Genomic DNA, 27,736 nt, shown 5'->3' on the forward strand with positions numbered 1-27,736 from the left:
ACAATGTACTCCATTCTCAATGTACTCCATTCTCAATGTTCTCCATTCACAATGTGTTCCATTCACAAAGTGCTCCATTCACACTGTACTCCATTCTCAATGTGCTCAATTCACAATGTGCTCCATTCTCAATGTACTCCATTCATAATATACTCCATTCTCAATGTGCTCCATTCACAATGTGCTCCATTCACAATGTGTTCCATTCACAATGTGCTCCATTCTCAATGTGCTCCATTCACAAAGTACTCCTTTCTCAATGAACTCCATTCACAATGTACTCCTTTCTCAAAGTGTTCCATTCTCAATGTGCTCCATTCTCAATGTACTCCATTCACAATGTACTCCTTTCACAATGTGCTCCATTCACAATGTGTTCCATTCACAACGTGCTCCACTAACATTGTACTCCATTCACAATGTGTGCCAATCATAACGTGTTCCATTCACAATGTTCTCCACTCACAATGTGCTCAATTCATAATGTGCTCCATTCACAATGTGCTCCATTGATAATGTGTTCCATTCACAATGTACTCCATTCACAATGTGTTCCATTCTCAATGTGATCCATTCTCAATGTGTTCCATTCACAATGTGCTCCATTCTCAATGTGCTCCATTCACGATATTTTCCATTCAGAATGTGTTCCATTCCCAATGTCCTCCATTCTCTATGTGCTCCATTCACAATGTTCTCCACTCACCATGTGCTCCATTCTCAATGTACTCCATTCACAAAGTGTTCCATTCACAATGTACTCCTTTCTCAATATGATCCATTCACAATGTGTTCCATTCACAATGTACAGCATTCTCAATATGGTCCATTCTCAATGTGCTCCATTCACAATGTGTTCCATTTACAAATACTCCATTCTCAATGTGCTCCATTCACAATGTTCTCCACTCACAATTTGCTCCATTCACAGTGTGCTCCATTAATAACGTGCTCCATTCATAATGTACCCCATTCACAATGTGCTCCATTCACAACGTGCTCCATTCTCAATGTGTTCCATTCACAATGTGCTCCATTCACAATGTGCTCCATTCACAATGTGTTCCCTTCTCAATGTGCTCCATTCACAATGTGCTCCATTCTCAATGTGCTCCATTCTCAATATGCTCCATTCACAATGTGCTCCAATTAACAATGTGTTCCATTCACAATGTGTTCCATTCACAATGTTTTCCATTCACAATATGTTCCATTCACAATGTGCTCCATTCACAATGTGCTCCATTCACAATATGTTCCATTCACTTTGTGCTCCATTCACAATGTGTTCCATTCACAATGTGCTCCATTCTCAATGTGCTCCATTCACGATATTTTCCATTCACAATGTGCTCCATTCACAATGTGTTCCATTCACAATATGCTCCATTCTCAATGTGCTCCATTCACAATGTGCTCTATTCTCACTGTGCTCCATTCACGATGTGTTCCATTCACTATTTACTGCATTCTCAATGTGCACCATTCACAATGTACTCCATTCTCAAAGTGCTCCATTCACTATGTGATCCTTTCTCAATGTGTTCCATTCTCAATGTACTCCATTTTCAATGTGTTCCATTCACAATGTGTTCCATTCTCAATGTGCTCCATTCTCAATGTACTCCATTCACAATGTGTTCCATTCGCAATGTACTCCATTCTCAATGTGCTCCATTTACAATGTGCTCTATTCTCAATGTGCTCCATTCACGATGTGTTCCATTCACAATGTACTCCATTCACAATGTGCTCCATTCTCAATGTGCTCCATTCACAATATGCTGGATCCACAATGTGCTCCACAAACAATGTACTCCATTCACAATGTGTTCCATTCACAACGTGTTCCATTCACAATGTACTCCTTTCTCAATATGATCCATTCTCGATGTGCTCCATTCAGAATGTGTTCCATTCCCAATGTCCTCCATTCTCTATGTGCTCCATTCACAATGTTCTCCACTCACCATGTGCTCCATTCTCAATGTACTCCATTCACAAAGTGTTCCATTCACAATGTACTCCTTTCTCAATATGATCCATTCACAATGTGTTCCATTCACAATGTACAGCATTCTCAATATGCTCCATTCTCAATGTGCTCCATTCACAATGTGTTCCATTTACAAATACTCAATTCTCAATGTGCTCCATTCACAATGTTCTCCACTCACAATTTGCTCCATTCACAGTGTGCTCCATTAATAACGTGCTCCATTCATAATGTACCCCATTCACAATGTGCTCCATTCACAACGTGCTCCATTCTCAATGTGTTCCATTCACAATGTGCTCCATTCACAATGTGCTCCATTCACAATGTGTTCCCTTCTCAATGTGCTCCATTCACAATGTGCTCCATTCTCAATGTGCTCCATTCTCAATATGCTCCATTCACAATGTGCTCCAATTAACAATGTGTTCCATTCACAATGTGTTCCATTCACAATGTTTTCCATTCACAATATGTTCCATTCACAATGTGCTCCATTCACAATGTGCTCCATTCACAATATGTTCCATTCACTTTGTGCTCCATTCACAATGTGTTCCATTCACAATGTGCTCCATTCACAATGTGCTCCATTCACAATGTGCTCCATTCACAATGTACTCCATTCACAATGTGTTCCATTCACAATGTGCTCCATTCACAATGTACTCCATTCACAATGTGCTCCATTCACAATGTGTTCCATTCACAATGTGCTCCATTCACAATGTGCTCCATTCACAATGTGTTCCATTCACAATGTTCTCCACTCACAATGTGCTCGATTCATAAGGTGCTCCATTCACAATGAGCTCCATTCATAATGTGATCCATTCATAATGTGTTCGATTCACAATGTGTTCCATTCTCAATGTGCTCCATTCACAATGTCCTCCATTCACAATGTGCTCCATTCACAATGTGCTCCATTCACAATGTACTCCATTCTCAATGTACTCCATTCTCAATGTGCTCCATTCACAATGTACGCCATTCTCAATGTACTCCATTCTCAATGTGTTCCTTTCACAATGTACTCCATTCTCAATGTACTCCATTCTCAATGTTCTCCATTCACAATGTGTTCCATTCACAAAGTGCTCCATTCACACTGTACTCCATTCTCAATGTGCTCAATTCACAATGTGCTCCATTCTCAATGTACTCCATTCATAATATACTCCATTCTCAATGTGCTCCATTCACAATGTGCTCCATTCACAATGTGTTCCATTCACAATGTGCTCCATTCTCAATGTGCTCCATTCACAAAGTACTCCTTTCTCAATGAACTCCATTCACAATGTACTCCTTTCTCAAAGTGTTCCATTCTCAATGTGCTCCATTCTCAATGTACTCCATTCACAATGTACTCCTTTCACAATGTGCTCCATTCACAATGTGTTCCATTCACAACGTGCTCCACTAACATTGTACTCCATTCACAATGTGTGCCAATCATAACGTGTTCCATTCACAATGTTCTCCACTCACAATGTGCTCAATTCATAATGTGCTCCATTCACAATGTGCTCCATTGATAATGTGTTCCATTCACAATGTACTCCATTCACAATGTGTTCCATTCTCAATGTGATCCATTCTCAATGTGTTCCATTCACAATGTGCTCCATTCTCAATGTGCTCCATTCACGATATTTTCCATTCACAATGTGCTCCATTCACAATGTGTTCCATTCACAATATGCTCCATTCTCAATGTGCTCCATTCACAATGTGCTCTATTCTCACTGTGCTCCATTCACGATGTGTTCCATTCACTATTTACTCCATTCTCAATGTGCACCATTCACAATGTACTCCATTCTCAAAGTGCTCCATTCACTATGTGATCCTTTCTCAATGTGTTCCATTCTCAATGTACTCCATTCTCAATGTGTTCCATTCACAATGTGTTCCATTCTCAATGTGCTCCATTCTCAATGTACTCCATTCACAATGTGTTCCATTCGCAATGTACTCCATTCTCAATGTGCTCCATTTACAATGTGCTCTATTCTCAATGTGCTCCATTCACGATGTGTTCCATTCACAATGTACTCCATTCACAATGTGCTCCATTCTCAATGTGCTCCATTCACAATATGCTGGATTCACAATGTGCTCCACAAACAATGTACTCCATTCACAATGTGTTCCATTCACAACGTGTTCCATTCACAATGTACTCCTTTCTCAATATGATCCATTCTCGATGTGCTCCATTCAGAATGTGTTCCATTCCCAATGTCCTCCATTCTCTATGTGCTCCATTCACAATGTTCTCCACTCACCATGTGCTCCATTCTCAATGTACTCCATTCACAAAGTGTTCCATTCACAATGTACTCCTTTCTCAATATGATCCATTCACAATGTGTTCCATTCACAATGTACAGCATTCTCAATATGGTCCATTCTCAATGTGCTCCATTCACAATGTGTTCCATTTAAAAATACTCCATTCTCAATGTGCTCCATTCACAAAGTTCTCCACTCACAATTTGCTCCATTCACAGTGTGCTCCATTAATAACGTGCTCCATTCATAATGTACCCCATTCACAATGTGCTCCATTCACAACGTGCTCCATTCTCAATGTGTTCCATTCACAATGTGCTCCATTCACAATGTGCTCCATTCACAATGTGTTCCCTTCTCAATGTGCTCCATTCACAATGTGCTCCATTCTCAATGTGCTCCATTCTCAATATGCTCCATTCACAATGTGCTCCAATTAACAATGTGTTCCATTCACAATGTGTTCCATTCACAATGTTTTCCATTCACAATATGTTCCATTCACAATGTGCTCCATTCACAATGTGCTCCATTCACAATATGTTCCATTCACTTTGTGCTCCATTCACAATGTGTTCCATTCACAATGTGCTCCATTCACAATGTGCTCCATTCACAATGTGCTCCATTCACAATGTGCTCCATTCACAATGTACTCCATTCACAATGTGTTCCATTCACAATGTGCTCCATTCACAATGTACTCCATTCACAATGTGCTCCATTCACAATGTGTTCCATTCACAATGTGCTCCATTCACAATGTGCTCCATTCACAATGTGTTCCATTCACAATGTTCTCCACTCACAATGTGCTCGATTCATAAGGTGCTCCATTCACAATGTGCTCCATTCATAATGTGTTCCATTCACAATGTGTTCCATTCTCAATGTGCTCCATTCACAATGTCCTCCATTCACAATGTGCTCCATTCACAATGTGCTCCATTCACAATGTACTCCATTCTCAATGTACTCCATTCTCAATGTGCTCCATTCACAATGTACGCCATTCTCAATGTACTCCATTCTCAATGTGTTCCTTTCACAATGTAATCCATTCTCAATGTACTCCATTCTCAATGTTCTCCATTCACAATGTGTTCCATTCACAAAGTGCTCCATTCACACTGTACTCCATTCTCAATGTGCTCAATTCACAATGTGCTCCATTCTCAATGTACTCCATTCATAATATACTCCATTCTCAATGTGCTCCATTCACAATGTGCTCCATTCACAATGTGTTCCATTCACAATGTGCTCCATTCTCAATGTGCTCCATTCACAAAGTACTCCTTTCTCAATGTGCTCCATTCACAATGTACTCCTTTCTCAAAGTGTTCCATTCTCAATGTGCTCCATTCTCAATGTACTCCATTCACAATGTACTCCTTTCACAATGTGCTCCATTCACAATGTGTTCCATTCACAATGTGCTCCATTCTCAATGTGCTCCATTCTCAATGTACTCCATTCACAATGTGTTCCATTCTCAATGTGATCCATTCTCAATGTGTTCCATTCACAATGTGCTCCATTCTCAATGTACCCCATTCACAATATTTTCCATTCACAATGTGCTCCATTCACAATGTGTTCCATTCACAATGTGCTCCATTCTCAATGTGCTCCATTCACAATGTGCTCTATTCTCAATGTGCTCCATTCAGGATGTGTTCCATTCACTATTTACTCCATTCTCAATGTGCACCATTCACAATGTACTCCATTCTCAAAGTTCTCCATTCACTATGTGATCCATTCTCAATGTGTTCCATTCTCAATGTACTCCATTCTCAATGTGTTCCATTCACATTGTGTTCCATTCTCAATGTGCTCCATTCTCAATGTACTCCATTCACAATGTGTTCCATTCGCAATGTACTCCATTCACAATGTGCTCAATTCTCAATGTGCTCCATTCACAGTATGCTGGGTTCACAATGTGCTCCATTCTCAATGTACTCCATTCACAATGTGTTCCATTCGCAATGTACTCCATTCACAATGTGCTCCATTCTCAATGTACTCCATTCACAATGTGTTCCATTCGCAATGTACTCCATTCACAATGTGCTCTATTCTCAATGTGCTCCATTCACGATGTGTTCCATTCACAATGTACTCCATTCACAATGTGCTCAATTCTCAATGTGCTCCATTCACAATATGCTGGATTCACAATGTGCTCCACAAACAATGTACTCCATTCACAATGTGTTTCATTCACAACGTATTCCATTCACAATGTACTCCTTTCTCAATATGATCCATACTCGATGTGCTCCATTCAGAATGTGTTCCATTCCCAATGTCCTCCATTCTCAATGTGCTCCATTCACAATGTTCTCCACTCACCATGTGCTCCATTCTCAATGTACTCCATTCACAAAGTGTTCCATTCACAATGTACTCCTTTCTCAATATGATCCATTCACAATGTGTTCCATTCACAATGTACAGCATTCTCAATATGCTCCATTCTCAATGTGCTCCATTCACAATGTGTTCCATTTACAAATACTCCATTCTCAATGTGCTCCATTCACAATGTTCTCCACTCACAATTTGCTCCATTCACAATGTGCTCCATTAATAATGTTCTCCATTCATAATGTACCCCATTCACAATGTGCTCCATTCACAACGTGCTCCATTCTCAATGTGCTCCATTCACAATGTGCTCCATTCACAATGTGCTCCATTCACAATGTGCTCCATTCATAATGTGTTCCCTTCTCAATGTGCTCCATTCACAATGTGCTCCATTCTCAATGTGCTCCATTCTCAATGTGCTCCATTCACAATGTGCTCCAATTAACAATGTGTTCCATTCACAATGTGTTCCATTCACAATGTTTTCCATTCACAATATGTTCCATTCACTTTGTGCTCCATTCACAATGTGTTCCATTCACAATGTGCTCCATTCACAATGTGCTCCATTCACAATGTGCTCCATTCACAATGTGCTCCATTCACAATGTACTCCATTCACAATGTGTTCCATTCACAATGTGCTCCATTCACAATGTACTCCATTCACAATGTATCCCATTCTCAATGTACCCCATTCACGATGTACTCCATTCTCAATGTGTCCATTCTCAATGTACTCCATTCTCAATGTGCTCCTTTCACAATGTACCCCATTCACATTGTACCCCATTCTCAATGTGCTCCATTCTCAATGTGCTCCATTCACAATGAACCCCGTTCTCAATGAGCTCCATTCTCAATGTAACCCATTCACAATGTACCCATTCTCAATGTACTCCATTCACAATGTACTCCATTCACAATGTACCCCATTCTCACTGTACCCCATTCACAATGTACCCCATTCACAATGTACTCCATTCTCACTGTACCCCATTCACAATGTACCACATTCACAATGTACTCCATTCACAATGAACTCCATTCACAATGTGTTCCATTCACAATGTGCTCCTTTCTCAATGTGCTCCATTCTCAATGTACTCCATTCACAATGTGTTCCATTCTCAATGTGATCCATTCTCATTGTGATCCATTCACAATGTGCTCTATTCTCAATGTGCTCCATTCACGATGTGTTCCATTCACTATTTACTCCATTCTCAATGTGCACCATTCACAATGTACTCCATTCTCAAAGTGCTCCATTCACTATGTGATCCATTCTCAATGTGTTCCATTCTCAATGTACTCCATTCTCAATGTGTTCCATTCACAATGTGTTCCATTCTCAATGTGCTCCATTCTCAATGTACTCCATTCACAATGTGTTCCATTCGCAATGTACTCCATTCTCAATCTGCTCCATTTACAATGTGCTCTATTCTCAATGTGCTCCATTCACGATGTGTTCCATTCACAATGTACTCCATTCACAATGTGCTCCATTCTCAATGTGCTCCATTCACAATATGCTGGATTCACAATGTGCTCCACAAACAATGTACTCCATTCACAATGTGTTCCATTCACAACGTGTTCCATTCACAATGTACTCCTTTCTCAATATGATCCATTCACAATATGTTCCATTCACAATGTACACCATTCTCAATATGCTCCATTCTCGATGTGCTCCATTCACTATGTGTTCCATTCCCAATGTCCTCCATTCTCAATGTGCTCCATTCACAATGTTCTCCACTCACCATGTGCTCCATTCTCAATGTACTCCATTCTCAATGTGTTCCATTCACAATGTGTTCCATTCTCAATGTGCTCCATTCTCAATGTACTCCATTCTCAATGTGCTCCATTTACAATGTGCTCTATTCTCAATGTGCCCATTCACGATGTGTTCCATTCACAATGTACTCCATTCACAATGTGCTCCATTCTCAATGTGCTCCATTCACAATATGCTGGATTCACAATGTGCTCCACAAACAATGTACTCCATTCACAATGTGTTCCATTCACAACGTGTTCCATTCACAATGTACTCCTTTCTCAATATGATCCATTCACATTATGTTCCATTCACAATGTACACCATTCTCAATATGCTCCATTCTCGATGTGCTCCATTCACAATGTGTTCCATTCCCAATGTCCTCCATTCTCAATGTGCTCCATTCACAATGTTCTCCACTCACCATGTGCTCCATTCTCAATGTACTCCATTCACAATGTGTTCTATTCACAATGTACTCCTTTCTCAATATGATCCATTCACAATGTGTTCCATTCACAATGTACAGCATTCTCAATTTGCTCCATTCTCAATGTGCTCCATTCACAATGTGTTCCATTCACAAATACTACATTCTCAATGTGCTCCATTCACAATGTTCTCCACTCACAATTTGCTCCATTCACAATGTGCTCCATTCACAATTTGCTCCATTCACAATTTGCTCCATTCACAATGTGTTCCATTCACAATGTGCTCCATTCAGAACGTGCTTCATTCTCAATGTGCTCCATTCACAATGTGCTCCATTCACAATGTGCTCCATTCACAATGTGTTCCCTTCTCAATGTGCTCCATTCACAATGTGCTCCATTCTCAATGTGTTCCCTTCTCAATGTGCTCCATTCACAATGTTCTCCATTCACAATGTGTTCCCTTCTCAATGTGCTCCATTCACAATGTGCTCCATTCACAATGTGTTCCCTTCTCAATGTGCTCCATTCACAATGTGCTCCATTCACAATGTGTTCCCTTCTCAATGTGCTCCATTCACAATTTGCTCCATTCACAATGTGCTCCATTCATAATGTGTTCCATTCATAATGTGTTCCATTCACAATGTGCTCAATTCATAATGTGCTCCGTTCTCAATGTACTCCATTCACAATGTGCTCCAATTAACAATGTGTACCATTCACAATGTGTTCCATTCACAATGTTTTCCATTCACAATATGTTCCATTCACTTTGTGCTCAATTCACAATGTGTTCCATTCACAAAGTGTTCCATTCTCAATGTGCTCCATTCACAATGTGCTCCATTCACAATGTGTACCATTCACAATGTGTTCCATTCACAATGTTTTCCATTCACAATATGTTCCATTCACTTTGTGCTCCATTCTCAATGTGTTCCATTCTCAATGTGCTCCATTCACAATGTGCTCCATTCACAATGTGTTCCATTCTCAATGTGTTCCATTCTCAATGTGCTCCATTCAGAATGTGCTCCATTCACAATGTGTTCCATTCACTTTGTGTCCCATTCACAAAGTGTTCCATTCACAATGTGCTCCATTCACAATGTGTTCCATTCACAATGTGTTCCATTCTCAATGTGCTCCATTCACAATGTGTTCCATTCTCAATGTGCTCCATTCACAATGTGCTCCATTCACAATGTGTTCCATTCTCAATGTGCTCCATTCACAATGTGCTCCATTCACAATGTTTTCCATTCACTTTGTGCTCCATTCACAAAGTGTTCCATTCACAATGTGCTCCATTCGCAATGCGTTCCATTCACAATGTGCTCCATTCTCAATGTGCTCCATTCACAATGAACCCCGTTCTCAATGAGCTCCATTCTCAATGTACCCCATTCACAATGTACCCCATTCACAATGTGCTCCATTCTCAATGTACTCCATTCACAATGTACCCCATTCACAATGTACCCCATTCTCACTGTACCCCATTCTCAATGTTCCCCATTCACAATGTCCCCCATTCTCACTGTATCCCATTCACAATGTACTCCATTCACAATGTGTTCCATTCTCAATGTGAAACATGTTCATTTTCTGCTTGGAAATGGTTCCATTCTCTCTCTGGACTTGGCTCTTCTTTGCTCTGTCCTTGGTATACCAGCCTATGTTCACCCCTGTCTCTGGTGTACTCTTTGCTGTTGTGACTAGCTGTCTGCATCTGACCCCCACTCTGTATTCTCTGTTTGACCCTCTGGCTGCGTCTCTCCTTCTGAATCTTTCCCCTTCTCAGTTATTCTCTGTTGTAGCCTGTGGCTGCGTCTTTGTAGCTCGATTCCTGATAGAGGTGGGTCCACTGTTGTTCTGTGCTGCACTCCTTGCCCAGATCTTGGTGAGAATGGCAATGCCACGTGGGTGTGACGGACCCTCATGCCTCTACTTTTTGTGTCCTGGATTTGGTACCAAGACTGTTTGCTGCACCTAGTGTTGGAGGTGCCACTGTCAAGCGACATTAGCTTCATATTGGCTTCAAATCACTGCTGTGGACTTTGTTTTTATCAAAAATACTGGAATGTTTCAGTGGTTGATGGGACAATCACCAACTCTACTCTCCATACTGAGAGTCCAGACTCTGAAAAATCACACTTGTTGCCTTGTTACAGCATCCACTGAGAAAGTGGCCTCATAAATCCTGTGATCATTGCCTCCCGTACAGCAATATTAAGCAATAAAGTCTAGTATTTACTCTCACCAGAAGCTGATCTTCCAGCATTTTTTATATCTTTGTAGGATCTTTCCAGACCTCTTCAGACTGCCAGAAATATTGATTCTCTGCGGCTCTTCATTTCCAATTTATATCAACAGTTTCACAGCTGGTTTATCCTTATCTGTTCCTATTTATTCGATGAAGCATAGCTGCCATCTTTATTTAAAGAGTTTAACCTGAGTTAGAGCATCAATGTCCTTCCAGCTTGGGGATTTGGGATCTACCTTTTTGTTCTTCTTGTCTCTTCCAGGCAGTATTGAAATGGAGAGATTTTCCATGCTCATATCATTACGGGGACACTTTATATGTACCTTCAGCAATGTTTCTGCTATGCTGTCTGCTTTTAGTTTGGTATTGACACTTTATATGTCATGTTATGCAGTCCGTGTGTGCCTTCAGGGTCATATTTAATAGAAAGTTTTTTTACTATTTTTTCTATAACCTGTTTTAAACCTTGTTCCATTAACCCTGCATAGTTCCCAACTGCAGCTCATCCATTGTTCTCTGTTTGAATTGAAGAAGACTTGTTTTTGCTCTGTTGCATGTGGGGTTAACCTCCAACAACTGTTTTATTTATATGTAATGCTGTCACAAAGGTTTTCACAGTCTGGGATAAATGTTGTGTTTTTTTTCACTTTTTCTGTACCTATTTTTAAAATGTTTTTGTACTGTGGGAAATTTTGACTTCTCAAATGCTTTGAATCTTCTCAGCCAGTTCTGCCCACAGTGTTCAAACTGTCGCACTATCGCCTTTGTTCCGTGATTTAACAGTACGTGCTCAGCTCTGCTGCCACCATGTAAGGATTCCCTCCGCTATCTAAATGCAACACCAATGTGTTACATAGACTCCAAAAACTTGAAACATTCTTGTGGATTTATTTAATCTCTACACGCATCCTATAGAGCAATCTCTACACGCGTCCTATATAGCAAATCACTACACATGTACTATATAGCAATCTCTGCATGCGTCCCATATAGCAAATCACTACATATGTACTATATAGCAATCTCTGCACATGTACTATATAGCAATTTCTACACGCGTCCTATATAGCAAATCCCTACACACGTACTATATAGCAATCTCTGCACGTGTCCTATATATCAATCTATACACATGTACTATATAGCAATCTCTACACGTGTCCTATATAGAAATCACTATATGTGTCCTATCTAGCAATCTCTACACACGTACAATATAGCAATCTCTACAGGCGTACCTTATAGCAATCTCTACATGCGTACTATATAGCAATCCCTACACACGTAATATATAGTAATGTCTACACACGTCCTATATAGCAAATCACGACACACGTACTGTTTGGCAATCTCTGCACACATACTATATAGCAATCTCTAAGCATGTACTATATAGCAATCTCTACACGTGTACTATATAGCAATCCCTACACAGGTACTATATAGCAATCCCTCTACGTGTACTATATAGCAATCTCTACATGCGTACTATATAGCAATCTCTACATATGTACTATATAGCAATCCATACACGCATACTATATAGCAATCTCTACACGTGTACTATATAGCAATCCCTACACACGTACAATGTAGCATTCTCTACACACTTATAATATAGCAATCTCTACACGCGTACTGTATAGCAATCTCTACACACGTCCTATACAGCAATCTCTAACATGTATGATATAGCAATCTCTACAGGCGTACATTATAGCAATCTCTACACGCGCACTATATAGCAATCCCTACACATACTATATAGCAATCTCTACACGCATACTACATAGCATCCCTCCACGCATACTCTATAGCAATCTCTACACATGTATTATATAGCAATCTCTACACATGCGCTACATAGCAATCCATGCACACATAGTATATAGCAATTTCTACACGCGTACTATGTACCAATCCCTGCACATGTACTATATAGCAATCTGTACACATGTACTATATTGCAATCCCTCCACGCATACTATGTAGCAATCTCTACACATGTCCTATTTTGCAATCTCTACACGCGTACTATAGTGCAATCTCTACACATGTACTACATAGCAATCCGTACACACATACCATATAGCAATCTCTACACATGTACTACATAGCAATTCGTACACACATACCATATAGCAATCTCTACATGAGTACATTATAGCAATCTCTACACGCGCGCTATATAGCAATCCCTACACGTGTACTATAAAGCAACCCCTACAGACGTACTATAATGACCCCTACACGTGTACTATATAGCAATCCCTACACTTGCACTATATTGCAAACCCTACACAGGTACTAGATAGCAATCCCTACACACTATGATATAGCAGTCTCTACACACTTATAATGTAACAATCTCTACCAACGTACTACATAGCAATCCGTACACGTGTACTATATAGCAATCTCTACACGTGTCCTATGTAGCAATCTCTACAGACGTACGATATAGCAATCTCTACACGTTTACTATATAACAATCTCTACAGACATATGATATAGCAATTTCTACACATGTATTGTATAGCAATCTCTATATGCGTACTATATAGCAATCCCTACATGCATCCTATATAGCAATCTCTACATGGTACTGTATAGCAATCTCTACACACGCACTATACAGCAATCCCTACACACGTACTATATAGCAATCCCTACATGCATATTATGTAGCAATCCCTACACACGTACTTTATAGCAATCTCTACACACGCACTATATAGGTACATACCCCTACCCCTACATTTACCCCTAACCTAACACTACGGGCAATTTAGCATCGCCAATTCACCAGACCTGCACATCTTTTGGATTGTGGGAGGAAACCGGAGCACCCGGAGGAAACCCACGCAGACACAGGGAGAACGTGCAAACTCCACACAGTCAGTCGCCTGAGGCGGGAATTGAACCCGGGTCTCTGGCGCTGTGAGGCAGCAGTGCTAACCACTGTGCCACCGTGCCGCCCACTAGCGGCACTATATAGCAATCTCTACACACGTACTATACAGCAATCTCTACACACGTACTATATAGCATTCGCTACATGTGTTCTATATAGCGATTCCTACACACATAGTATAAAGCGATCGCTACACGTGCACTATATAGCAATCCCTACACTTGCAGTATATTGGAATCCCTACACACGTACTATATAGCAATCCCTACACACGTACTATGTAGCAATCTCTACACGCGTACTATATAGCAATCTCTACAGGCGTGCATTATAGCAATCTCTACACGCACACTATATAGCAATCCCTACACACATACTATGTAGCAATCTCTACACGCGTACTATATAGCAATCTCTACATGGATCCTATGTAGCAATCTCAACACACATACAATATAGCAATCTCTACAGGCGTACATTGTACCAATCTCTACACATGCATTATATAGCAATCCCTACATGCGTCCTATATAGCAATCCCTACATGCGTACTATATAGCAATCTCTAAATGCATCCCATATAGCAATCTCTACATACCTCCTATATAGCAATCTCTACACACGTATTATATAGCAATCTCTACAGGCGTGCATTATAGCAATCTCTACACATGCACTATATAGCAATCCCTACAGGTGTACTATATAGCAATCCCTACACACGTACTATATAGCAATCTCCACATGTTTCCTATACAGCAATCTCTACAAACGTACTATATAGCAATCCCTAAGTGCGTACTATATAGCAATCTCCACACATGAAATGTATAGAAATACGCACACATGTACTATATAGCAATCTCTACAAAGTACTATATAGCAATTCGCACACGCGTACTATATAGCAATCTCTACACGTGTACTATATAGCAATCCCTACACATGTACTATATAGCAATCTCTACGCACGTACTATATAGCAATCCCTACACACGTACTATATAGCAATCTCTACACGCATCCTATATAGCAATCTCTACACACGTCCTATATAGCAATCCCTACACGTGTACTATATTGCAATCCCTACACAAGTACTATATAGCAATCCCTACACACAACGATATAGCAATTTCTACACACTTATAATGTCGCAATTTCTACACACGTACTACCGAGCAATCCATACACGTGTACTATATAGCAATCTCTACACGTGTACTATATAGCAATCGCTACATGCGTAGTATATAGCAACCTCTACACGCATCCTATATAGCAATCTCTCCACGTGTACTATATAGCAATCTCTACACGTGTACTATATAGCAATCTCTCCACATGCACTATATAGCAATCTCTACACATGTGCTATATAGCAATCCGTACCCGCGTATTATATTGCAATCTCTACACGTGTACTATTATAGCAATCCGTACACACGTACTATATAGCAACCTCTACACGCGTAGTATATAGCAAACCCTCCATGTGTACTAAATAGCAATGTCTGCACACGTATTATACAGCAATCTCTACGCATGTACTATATAGCAATCCCTATACACGTACTATATAGAAATCTCTACACATGTACTGTATAGCAATCCCTCCATGCGTATTATATAGCATCCCTTCACGCGTACTCTATAGCAATCTCTACACATGTACTATATAGCAATCCGTACACGCGTCCTATATAGCAATCTCTACACGTACTATATAGCAATCCCTACACACGTACTATATAGCAATCTCTACACATGTACTATATAGCAACCTCTACACGCGTAGTATATAGCAAACCCTCCACGTGTACTAAATAGTTGAAAAATGTGGTGCTGGAATAACACAGCTGGCCAGCCAACATCCAAGGAGCAGGAGAATCGACGTTCCAGGCATAAGCCCTTCTTCAGGAATCTCTACACACGTACTATATAGCAATCCCTACACACGTACTATATAGCAATCCCTACATGCGTACTATGTAGCAATCCCTACACATTTACTATATAGCAATCCCTACACACGTAGTATATAGCAATCTCTTCACGCATATTATAAAGCAACCTCTACACACATCCTATATAGCAATCTCTACAGGTGTACATTATAGCAATCTCGACACGCACACTATATAGCAATCTCTACACGCGTACTATATAGCAATCTCTACCTGCATCCTATATAGCAATCTCTATACACGTACTACATAGCAATCCGCACATGTGTACTATATAGCAATCTCTACATGTGTATTATATAGCAAACCCTACACACGTACTATATAGCAATCTCTGCACGCGTACAATATAGCAATCTCTGCATGCATCCTATATAGCAATCTCTACACACGTATTATATTGCAATCTCCACACGTGTACTATATAGCAATCTCTACACACGCACTATATAGCAATCTCTATACTCATATTATATACCAATCCCTACACGCATACTATATAGCAAACTCTACACACGTACTATATAGCAATCCGCACATGCGTACTATATAGCAATCTCTACACGTGTACTATATAGCAATCTCTACATGCATAATATATACCAATCTCTACATGTGCAATATATAGCAATCCCTACATACATACTATATAATAATCTCTACACCTGTACTATATAGCAATCTCCACACGCATCCTATATAGCAATCTCTACACATTTACGATATAGCAATCTCTACAGGCATACATTATTGCAATCTCTACACGTGCACTATATAGCAATCCCTACACACATACTATATAGCAATCTCTACACACGTGCTGTATAGATATCCGCACACGCATACCCTAAGTTGCAATTTCCACACGCGTACTATATACCAATCCCTACACATGTACCATATAGCAATCTCTACACACATACTATATAGCAATCCATACAGGGGTACTATATAGCAATCTCTACATGCATACTATATAGCAATCCCTACACACGTACAATGTAGCAATCTCTACATGTGTACAATATAGCAATCTCTACATGCATCCTATATAGCAATCTCTACACACGTACAATATAGCAATCTCTACAGGCGTACATTGTACAAATCTCTACACGTGCATTATATAGCAATCCCTATATGCGTACTATATAACAATCTCTACATGCATCCTATATAGCAATCTCTACACACCTCCTATATGGCAATCTCTACACGTGTATTATATAGCAATCTCTACACGCGTACTATATACCAATCCCTACACACGTACTATATAGCAATCTGCACATGCGTACTATATAGTAATCTCTACACACGTACTATATAAAGCAATCCCTACATACGTACTTTATAGCAATCTCTACATGTGTGCTACATAGCAATCTCTACATGCATCCTATATAGCAATCTCTACACACGTAATATATAGCTATCTCTACAGGCATACATTATAGCAATCTCTACACGTGCACTATATAACAATCCCTACACATGTACTATATAGCGATCCCTACACACGTACTAAATAGTATTCCCTACACGTGTACTATATAGCAATCCCTACACTTGCACTATATTGCAAACCCTACACACTTACTATATAGCAAACTCTACACATGTACCATGTAGCAATCCCTGCACACATTCTATATAGCGAATTCTACACACATACTATAAAGTGATCCCTACACACGTACTATATAGCAATCCCTACACACTACGATATAGCAATCTCTACACACTTATAAAATAGCAATCTCTACACACGTACTATATAACAATCTCTACACACCCACTATATAGCAATCCCTATACACATACTATATAGCAATCTCTACACATGTACTTTATAGCAATCACTACACGTGTACTATACACATAATATATAGCAACCTCTACACGCGTACTATATAGCGATTTCCACACATGTACTATATAGCAATCCGTACACACGTCCTATATAGCAATCTCTACGCACGTACTATACAGCAATCCCGACACATGTACTATATAGCAATCTCTTCACGCGAACTATATAGTAATCTCTACACATGCACTATATAGCAATCTCTACAGGTGTACAATATAGCAATCTCTACATGCGCACTATATAGCAATCCCTACACAGGTACTATATAGCAATCCCTACACACGTACTATACAGTGATTCCTACACACGTATTATAAAGCAATCCCTACACGTGTTCTATATAGCAGTCCCTACACTTGCACTATATAGCAATCTCTACACACTTATAATATAGCAATCACTACACTCTTATAATATAGCAATTTCTACACACGTACTACATAGCACTCCGGACACGTGTACTATATAGCAACCTCTACTTGCATTCTGTATAGCAATCCCTACACACGTACTATATAGCAATCTCTACACACATACTATATAGCAATCCCTACACACGTACTATATAGCAATCTCCACATGCATCCTATATAGCAATCTCTACACACATAAAATGTAGCAATCTCTACAGGTGTACATTATTGCAATCTCTACACACGCACTATATATCAATCCCTATACACATACAATACAGAGATCCCTACACGCGTACTATATAGCAATCTCTACAGGTGTACATTATAGCAATCTCCACACACGCACTATATAACAATCCCTACATGCGTACTATATAGCAATATCTACACGCATACACACGTACTATATAGCAATCTCTACACGCGCACTATATAGCAATCTCTACACGCATACTATATATCAATCCCTACACACGTACTATATAGCAATCTCTACACACGTACTATATAGCAATCTGCACATGCGTACTATATAGCAATCTCTACACGCGTACTATATAGCCATCTCTACACACGTAATATATAACAATCTCTACAGACGTACATTATAGCAATCTCTACTCGTGCACTATATAGCAATCCTTACACAAGTACTATATAGCACACTTTACACATGCACCATGCAGCAATCCCTGCACACGTACTATATAGCGATTTCTACACATGTAGTATAAAGCAATCCCTACATGTGTACTATATAGCAATCCCTATACTTGCAGTATATTGCAATCCCTACACACCTACTATATAGCAATCCCTACACACTACGATATAGCAATCTCTACACACTTATAATATAGCAATTTCTACACATGTACTACAGAGCAATCCGGACACGTGTACTATATAGCAATCCCTGCACACGTACTATATAGCAATATTGTTATATAGTATATAGCAATCTCTACACATCTATCTAGCAATCCGTACAAGCGTACTATATAGCAATCTCTACACACTTACTGTATAGCAATCCCTACACATGAACGATATAGAAATCTCTACACACGTACTGTATAGCAATCCCTCCACGCGTACTATATTGCAATCTCTACACACGTACTATATTGCAATCTCTGCGTGTGTACTGTATAGCAATTCGTACACGCGTCCTATGTAGCAATCTCTACACACGTACTATATGGCAATCTCTACACGCGTATTGTACAGCAATCTCTACACATATACTATATAGCAATCCCTACACACGTACTATATAGCAATCTCTACGCGCGTCCTATATAGCAATCTCTACACGTGTACTATATAGCAATCTCTATATAGTACGCATGTGCGGATTGCTATATAGTACGTGTGTAGGGATTGCTATATACTATATACTACACCCATACTATATAGCAATCCCTACACATGTACTATATAGCAATCTCTACACGTGTAGTGTATAGCAAACCCTCCAGACGTACTATATTGTAATCTCTACACGCGTATTATACAGCAATCTCTACACATGTACAACATAGCAATCTGTACACGTGTACTATATAGCAATCTCTATACGTGTGCTATATAGAAATCCCTACACATGAACTATATAGAAATCTCTACACACGTACTGTGTAGCAATCCCTACATGTGTACTATATTGCAATCCCTACGCACGTACTACATAGCAATCCCTACACATGTACTATACAGCAATCTCTAGAAGTGTAGTATATAACAAACCCTCCACGCCTACTATATAGCAATCTCTACACACGTACTATATTGCAATCTCTGCGTGTGTACTGTATAGCAATTCGTATACGCGTCCTATGTAGCAATCTCTACACACGTACTATATGGCAATCTCTACACGCGTATTGTACAGCAATCTATACACATATACTATATAGCAATCCCTACACACGTACTATATAGCAATCTCTACGCGCGTCCTATATAGCAATCTCTACACGCGTACTATATAGCAATCTCTACATGCGTATTGTGCAGCAATCTTTACACATGTACTATATAGCCATCCCTACACGCATACTATATAGCAATCTCTACGCATTTACTATATAGCAATCCGTACACGCGTCCTATATAGCAATCTCTACACGCGTACTATATAGCAATCTCTACATGCGTATTGTGCAGCAATCTCTACATGCGTATTGTGCAGCAATCTCTACACATGTACTATATAGCCATCCCTACACGCATACTATATAGCAATCTCTACGCATGTACTATATAGCAATCCGTACACGCGTCCTATATAGCAATCTCTACACGCGTACTATATAGCAATCTCTGCACACGTACTATATAGCAATCTCTGCACACGTATTGGGCTGTAATGCAAAGAGAGCAGAGCCTATGGTCTTTTGATGACAGCTGAAAATGTGTTGCTGGAAAAGCGCAGCAGGTCAGGCAGCATCCAGGGAACAGGGGAATCGACGTTTCAGGCATAAGCTCTTCTTCAGGAATGATTCCTGAAGAAGGGCTTATATCCGAAACGTCAATTCTCCTGTTCCCTGGATGCTGCCTGACCTGCTGCGCTTTTCCAGCAACACATTTTCAGCTCTGATCTCCAGCATCTGCAGACCTCACTTTCTCCTCTTTTGATGACATCTTGGTGTTTAGCTCATTAGCATACTGAGTTCTTAAAGTAATATTTGATTTATTGTAGTCACATGTACCTGAGTACAGTGCAACGTTTTGTTTTGCGAGCAATACAGGCAGATCATAGCAAACAAGGACATACAGATCCTAGGGTGCTGAGACAGAGCGAGGTGTACAGGGCTACACTGCACAGGAGGGCACAAAGCAAGATCAACATTAGATTTGAAACTAGAGAGGTCCATTCATCAGTCTAATGACAATGGGGAAGAAGCTGTTCCTGAACCTGCTGGTGCATGTGTTCAAGCTTCTGTATCATTGCTCTTTAAGTGATAACACATGGTGCACTGAATAGACTAGTTCTTTGCTGTAGCCATTCTAAATTATTTTATAAATGATGGATTATAAAGTCATATATGCAAATTCAACAGTGACACAAAAGACATGTGCTTTATAAATGATTAAAGGTTAAAAACAGTGGAGAGACATTGTGTCAATACACAGAAATCATTAAAGAACACAACCAAAAATCACTCCTAGAGGTGAATGAAAAACTGACTGTTATATCAAAACGACTGGAATTCAGAGCAGTCAAAGTCATGCTCCAGCTACACCCAAGCCTGGTTAGACCTGGAGTCACTCAGAGCAATTCTGGGCAGAACACCTGAGGGTGGACAATGGCCTTAGAGGGTGCACAGTGTTACTGAAAGGGTTAAAATAAAACAAAGAAGTGTGGATGCTGGAGGTCTGAAACAAAAACAGGAAGTACTGGAGAAACTCAGCAGATCTGGCAGCATGAGTGGAGAGAGGAAAACAGAGTTAACGTTTCAAGTCCAGAGACTGTTTTTCAGAACTGTTAGGAGCCCAGATATGTCCAGCTTGAAGACGTTCTGCTCCACTCTCCAATAGGATTTCTGTTCTGATCTTTCTTGTTCACCATCCATTAGTTTTATTGTCACCGTATACCACCGTATATATAGCTGCTTTCAGTTCTGTTCTTACCAAAGTGATTTCTTTTTCAGTCCAGATGAGATGTCAAACTAGACTCAGGACATTAACTCTGTTTCTCTCTCCCACAGGAGCTGCCAAATCTGTTGTGTTCCTCTGTTGTTGTTTGCTTCTGATATCTGAAATCGAGGGGTTAAACAATGAGGAGGGATTGTGTGTTTCAGTTGTATTTCCTAGTATTTAGATGGTTAAGGGGGCAATTTGATCAAAGCTTGAATGGGATTGAGGAGAACCATGAAGGTAAAACGGAGCAAATTGATTTTAGCTGCTGGCCAGTGCAGGAGAAAGGGAGGGGTGTGGGGCAGGGAGTCAAAACATTAGCACCAGGCTGGTCTAGAGTGACACTAGGAACTACAAAGGATGTAAGGGAAGTTGGTCAAGATTCCCACAAACGGCAACTGAAACTACAGCACATATTAGTTTTTCAACCTGAAACTGAGTGATCTTTGCTATCCAAAGCTACCAAGGGATAAAGTTCAGTTTTAGGATAAGGTTTATTATCACCTGTACATGAGTACAGGGATATAGGATTACAGTGAAAAGTGTTTAAAGTCACCGAGCTCTGGGCCTATGTTACAGACAAAGGTGCTATTATGGACCAGACCAGACCCTCTCAATATATCTTAAGAAGGTAGCCCAGACTCTAAGTTTTTCTTATTTGAAAGGTAGGTGTGAGGTGCAGTGTTCCAGATGCAATGTGATTGGTCAAACTGCTTGATGTTAAGCAACACACAATTTATGTAAACACAAATACAACCACACGAAAGAGGACTGTGGAATAACTGGATTATTGGAAAACTTAAGAGAATAATGGATACATGAACTATTACTAATAAACTGTTCCACTGCAGTAACATCCCATAAACACACCCCTTGGCAAAAAAGGCAAATTCAGACACCGATTCTCACATGCAGTTCTCCAATCCAGGAGGAAAAAACAAGAGACGATTCAGAGAGAATAGCAGTGAGCAAACATGCTCCAGAGACTCTAACTCTGTTGAGACCTTTAAAAGCTTCTTATGTTACTGAAAAAAACCAAAAGCCAGGAATCTGGATCTGTGATAGTTGGCCACACCCAGGCTGTTCCATTGTTCCAAGCATAAACCAACGCCTCACAAACTGTTTACTCTCTGAGAGGCAGCTTGGAGCCTCTGCCTTACAGCCTCTCTTCAAAAAAACCTGGACAAAATAACCCCTTAAAATGACAGCATTGTCACAGGTACCTCAGTACAAACTCTTAGGTATAAAGTGGAAAATAAAATATTAAGTTAAAAGTTCGCATAACAGTCATTTAAAGCCATGGACCTGGTATCTGGACTCTTCGCCAAAACTGAGACCAGCAATGGGAAGGGGCTGGAGCAGAAATGGCTGTTTAGGAACATCAACATCTCATTGAATATTGGGATGTACTCAAAGGGCTGAATGGCCTCTTTACTGTCATGTGGGTGTGTAGCACAAACAAGATCATGTTGTCCTTCTTCTATTTCAGAAGCTGACGCTTTTCGGCTCAACGTTGATCAGTAACGCCTCGCCCCAGGGTCAGACCCTGGACATTCCGGGAGCTCATGCCCCTGCCATTGTCAGCAGGAATGGTCTGTTCCTCTTTGGGAATGATGGGAAAATGGTAATAATCCTGTTCTTCAAACTCTGGATTCTGCATCTTCAGAAAGTTTTCTGATTGAAACAAGCAGAGGAATAAATTTGACCCAGTTCTGGTGTAATCAAACTGTCATGGTAATCGAATGTGCTGATGAGTAATTGAGTGCAATTCTGAGTAATTGAGAGTGATGGTGAGTAATCGAGAGCAATGGTGAGTAACTGTGGGTGATGGTGAGTAATTGAGAGCAATGGTGAGTAATTGAGAGTGTTGGTAGGTAATTGAGAGTGTTGGTGAGTAATTGAGAGCAATGGTGAGCAATTGAGAGTGTTGGTAGGTAATTGAGAGTGTTGGTGAGTAATTGAGACTGTTGGTGAGTAATTGAGAGTGTTGACGAGTAACTGAGAGTGATGGTGAGTAATTAAGTACAATGAAATGTAATTGAGTGCAATGGTGAGTAATGGTGATTAATTGAGAGTGATGGTGAGTACTTGAGTGTAATTGTAAGTAGTTGAGAGTGATGGTGAGTAATTGAGAGCAATGGTCAGCAATTGAGAGCAATTGTGAGGAACTGAGTGTGATGGTGAGTAATCAAGAGTGATAATCAGAAATTGAGTGCAATGCTGAGTTATTGAGAGTGATAGTGAGTAATTGAGTGTGATAATGAGTAATTGAGAGTGATAGCGAATAATCAAGAGGTAGGTGAATAATCAAGAGTGATGGTCAGTAATTGAGTACAATAGTGAATCATGGAGAGTGATGATGAGTAATCGAGAGCGATGGTAAATAATGGAGAGTGACGGTGAGTAATCAAGAGTGATGGTGAGTAATTGAGAGTGATGGTGAGTAATCAAGAGTGATGGTGGGTAATTCAGTGTAATAGTGAGTAATCAAAAGTGATGGTGAGTAATCAAGTATGATGACGAGTAATTAAGAGCAATGGTGAGTAAAGGAGAGTGCTGGTAAATAATGGAGAGTGATGGTGAGTAATTGAGTGTAATAGTGAGTATTCGAGAGTGATGGTGAATAATTGAGAGTGATAATCAGTAATTGAGTGCAATGCTGAGTAATTGAGAGTGAGGTGATTAATTGAGAGTAATAATGTGTAATCAAGAGTGATAGTGAGTAATCAAGAGTGATGGTGAATAATCAAGAGTGATGATCAGTAATTGAGTACAATAGTGAGTAATGGAGAGTGATGGTGAGTAATTGAGAGTGATTGTGAGTAATCAAGAGTGATGGTGAGTAATCAAGAGTGATGGTCAGTAATTGAGTACAATAGTGAGTTATTGAGAGTGATGGTGAGTAATCAAGAGTGATTGCGAGTAATCAAGAGTGATGGTGAGTAATCAAGAGTGATGGCCAGTAATTGAGTGTAATAGTGAGTAATCAAGAGTGTTGGTGACTAATTGAGAGCGATGGTGAGTAATTGAGAGTGATGGTGAGAAATCAACAGTGATGTTCAGTAATTGAGTGTAATAGTGAGTAATTAAGAGTGATGGTGAGTAATTGAGAGCGATGGTGAGTAATTGAGAGTGATGGTGAGTTATCAAGAGTGATGGTGGGTAATTTGAGTGTAATAGTGAGTAATCAAAAGTGATGGTGAGTAATCAAGTGTGATGATGAGTAATTAAGAGCAATGGTGAGTAATGGAGAGTGCTCGTGAATAATGGAGAGTGAGGGTGAGTAATTGAATGTAATAGTGAGTAATCGAGAATGATGGTGAGTAATTGAGAGTGAAAATCAGTAATTGAATGCAATGCTAGGTAATTGAGAGTGATGGTGAGTAATTGAGAGTAATAATGAGTTATCAAGAGTGATGGTGAGTAATCAAGAATGATGGTCAGTAATTGAGTACAATAGTGAGTAATGGAGAGTGATGGTGAGTAATCGAGAGTGATGGTGAGTAATTGAGAGTGAAAATCAGTAATTGAGTGCAATGCTGAGTAATTAAGAGTGATGGTGAGTAATTGAGGGTAATAATGTGTAATCAAGAGAGATACTGAGTAATCAAGAGTGATAGTGAGTAATCAAGAGTGATAGTGAGTAATTGAGAGTGATAATCAGTAATTGAGAGCAATGCTGAATAATTGAGAGTGATGGTGAGTAATTGAGAGTAACAATGTGTAATCAAGCCTTTCCTGAAGAAGGGCTCATGCCCAAAACTTCGATTCTCCTGCTCCTTGGATGCTGCCTGACCTTCTGTGCTTTTCCAGCAACACATTTTCAGCTCTAATCAAGAGCAATGGTGAGTATTGGAGAGTGCTGGTGAGTAATGGAGAGTGATGGTGAGTAATGGAGAGTGATGGTGAGTAATGGAGACTGCTGGTGAATAATGGAGAGTGATGGTGAGTAATGGAGAGTGATGGTGGGTAATTGAGTGTAAGAGTGAATAATTGAGAGTAATTGTAAGTAATCAAGAGTGATGGTGAGTAATGGAGAGGATTGTGAGTAATCGAGAGTGATAATGAATAATGGAGAGTGATGGTGAGTAATTGTGATTGATGGTGAGTAATCAAGAGTGATGGTCTGTAATCAAGTGTAACAGTGAGTAATCAAGAGTGATGGTGAGTAATTAAGAATAATGGTGAGTAATGGAGAGTGCTGGTAAATAATGGAGACTGATGGTGAGTTATTGAGTGTAATAGTGAGTAATCGAGAGTGGTGAGTAATCGAGAGTTAAAGTTGACTAGTGGACAGTGCTGGTAAATAATGTGAGTGATGGCGAGTAACTGAGTGTAATAGTGAGTAATGGAGAGTGCTGGTGAGTATTTGAGAGTGATGGGGAGTAATTGGGTGCAATAGCGAGTAATTGAGTATGATGGGGATTAATCAAGAATGATAGTGAGTATTTTAGCGTAATAGTGAGTAATCTAGAGCGATGGTTGAGTAATTGAGTGCAATGGTGAGTAATCAAGGGGGATGGTGAGTAATTAAGAGTAATAGTGAGTAATTGTGAGCAATCGTGAATGGATGATGCGATGATGTCCTATTGCACATTGACCTTTGCCCCGGTACCTTATTGAGGAAACGTTTTTGTGAAACACGTGGTTTCCTTACAGCTTTTGGTGAAGAGTTTGCAGTTTGAAGATGGTAAAATGATCCCAGCCTCCAAATACTTTTCCTCTTCAGAAAGTTCCTCCTTACAGCTAACTGAAGAGGAGGAGAAAATCAAAGAGCAACTCCGAGTAAGTGCTGAAGACATGTTATGTTCAATCGGATACTGTCCAATGGGGAATTCAGGGGAAACGTTTCACCTGAGGAGTGGGGACAGTGTGTGGGACTGACTCCCACAGAGAGTGGGGACAGTGTGTGGGACTGACTCCCACAGAGAGTGGGGAAAGTGTGTGGGACTGACTCCCACAGAGAGTGGGGACAGTGTGTGGGACTGACTCCCACAGAGAGTGGGGACAGTGTGTGAGACTGACTCCCACAGAGAGTGGGGACAGTGTGTGGGACTAACTCCCACAGAGAGTGGGGACAGTGTGTGGGACTGACTCCCACAGAGAGTGGGGACAGTGTGTGGGACTAACTCCCACAGAGAGTGGGGACAGTGTGTGGGACTGACTCCCACAGAGGGTGGGGAAAGTGTGTGGGACTGACTCCCACAGAGAGTGGGGACAGTGTGTGGGACTAACTCCCACAGAGAGTGGGGACAGTGTGTGGGACTGACTCCCACAGAGAGTGGGGACAGTGTGTGGGACTAACTCCCACAGAGAGTGGGGACAGTGTGTGGGACTGACTCCCACAGAGGGTGGGGGGAGAATGTGGGACTGACTCCCACAGAGAGTGGGGGGAGAATGTGGGACACTTACCCACTCAGGGGAATAGGGGGAGAATGTGGGAACGACTCTCACAGAGAGTGGGGAGAGTGGAGGACTCATTCCCACAGGGCCCTGGGCCAGGGGAATTATATTAATGTATTGATGGGGATTTTGGATAAACTCACAGGAGAGGCAGGAAGGGAATAGTCTGATGGGTCACATCTCTGCTTAGAGATATGAACAAGAGTGGGACCATCTGGTCCTCCAGTATCCCATCACCTCAGACTGAATCTCCCCACAGCCACAACTCCAGCCTCATCTGTCTCTGAATTCTGATTTGGAATGAATGTGTCCTGAGGGAGTTAGTTACCTCTCTGCCTGGCTGGTAG

At 40.4% G+C, this 27,736-nt stretch overlaps 1 protein-coding gene across 2 annotated transcripts in view; it reads left to right on the plus strand.

Annotated features, from left to right (window-relative positions):
- Nucleotides 1-27,736, plus strand: part of LOC122559232 (cytosolic 10-formyltetrahydrofolate dehydrogenase-like) — a 291,390-nt gene that overhangs the window by 199,554 nt on the left and 64,100 nt on the right. For both annotated transcript variants that reach the window (XM_087994041.1, XM_087994042.1), the window contains exons 7-8: nucleotides 23,476-23,610; nucleotides 26,646-26,771. In XM_087994041.1, coding sequence (XP_087850167.1) covers nucleotides 23,476-23,610; nucleotides 26,646-26,771 — 261 coding nt within the window. The remainder of the gene's footprint in view (nucleotides 1-23,475; nucleotides 23,611-26,645; nucleotides 26,772-27,736) is intronic.

This window comes from Chiloscyllium plagiosum, unplaced genomic scaffold (assembly GCF_037043375.1).
Source record: "Chiloscyllium plagiosum isolate Xiang-an unplaced genomic scaffold, Cpla_swu_hap1 HiC_scaffold_14, whole genome shotgun sequence".
Classification (NCBI taxonomy): Eukaryota; Metazoa; Chordata; class Chondrichthyes; order Orectolobiformes; family Hemiscylliidae; genus Chiloscyllium; species Chiloscyllium plagiosum.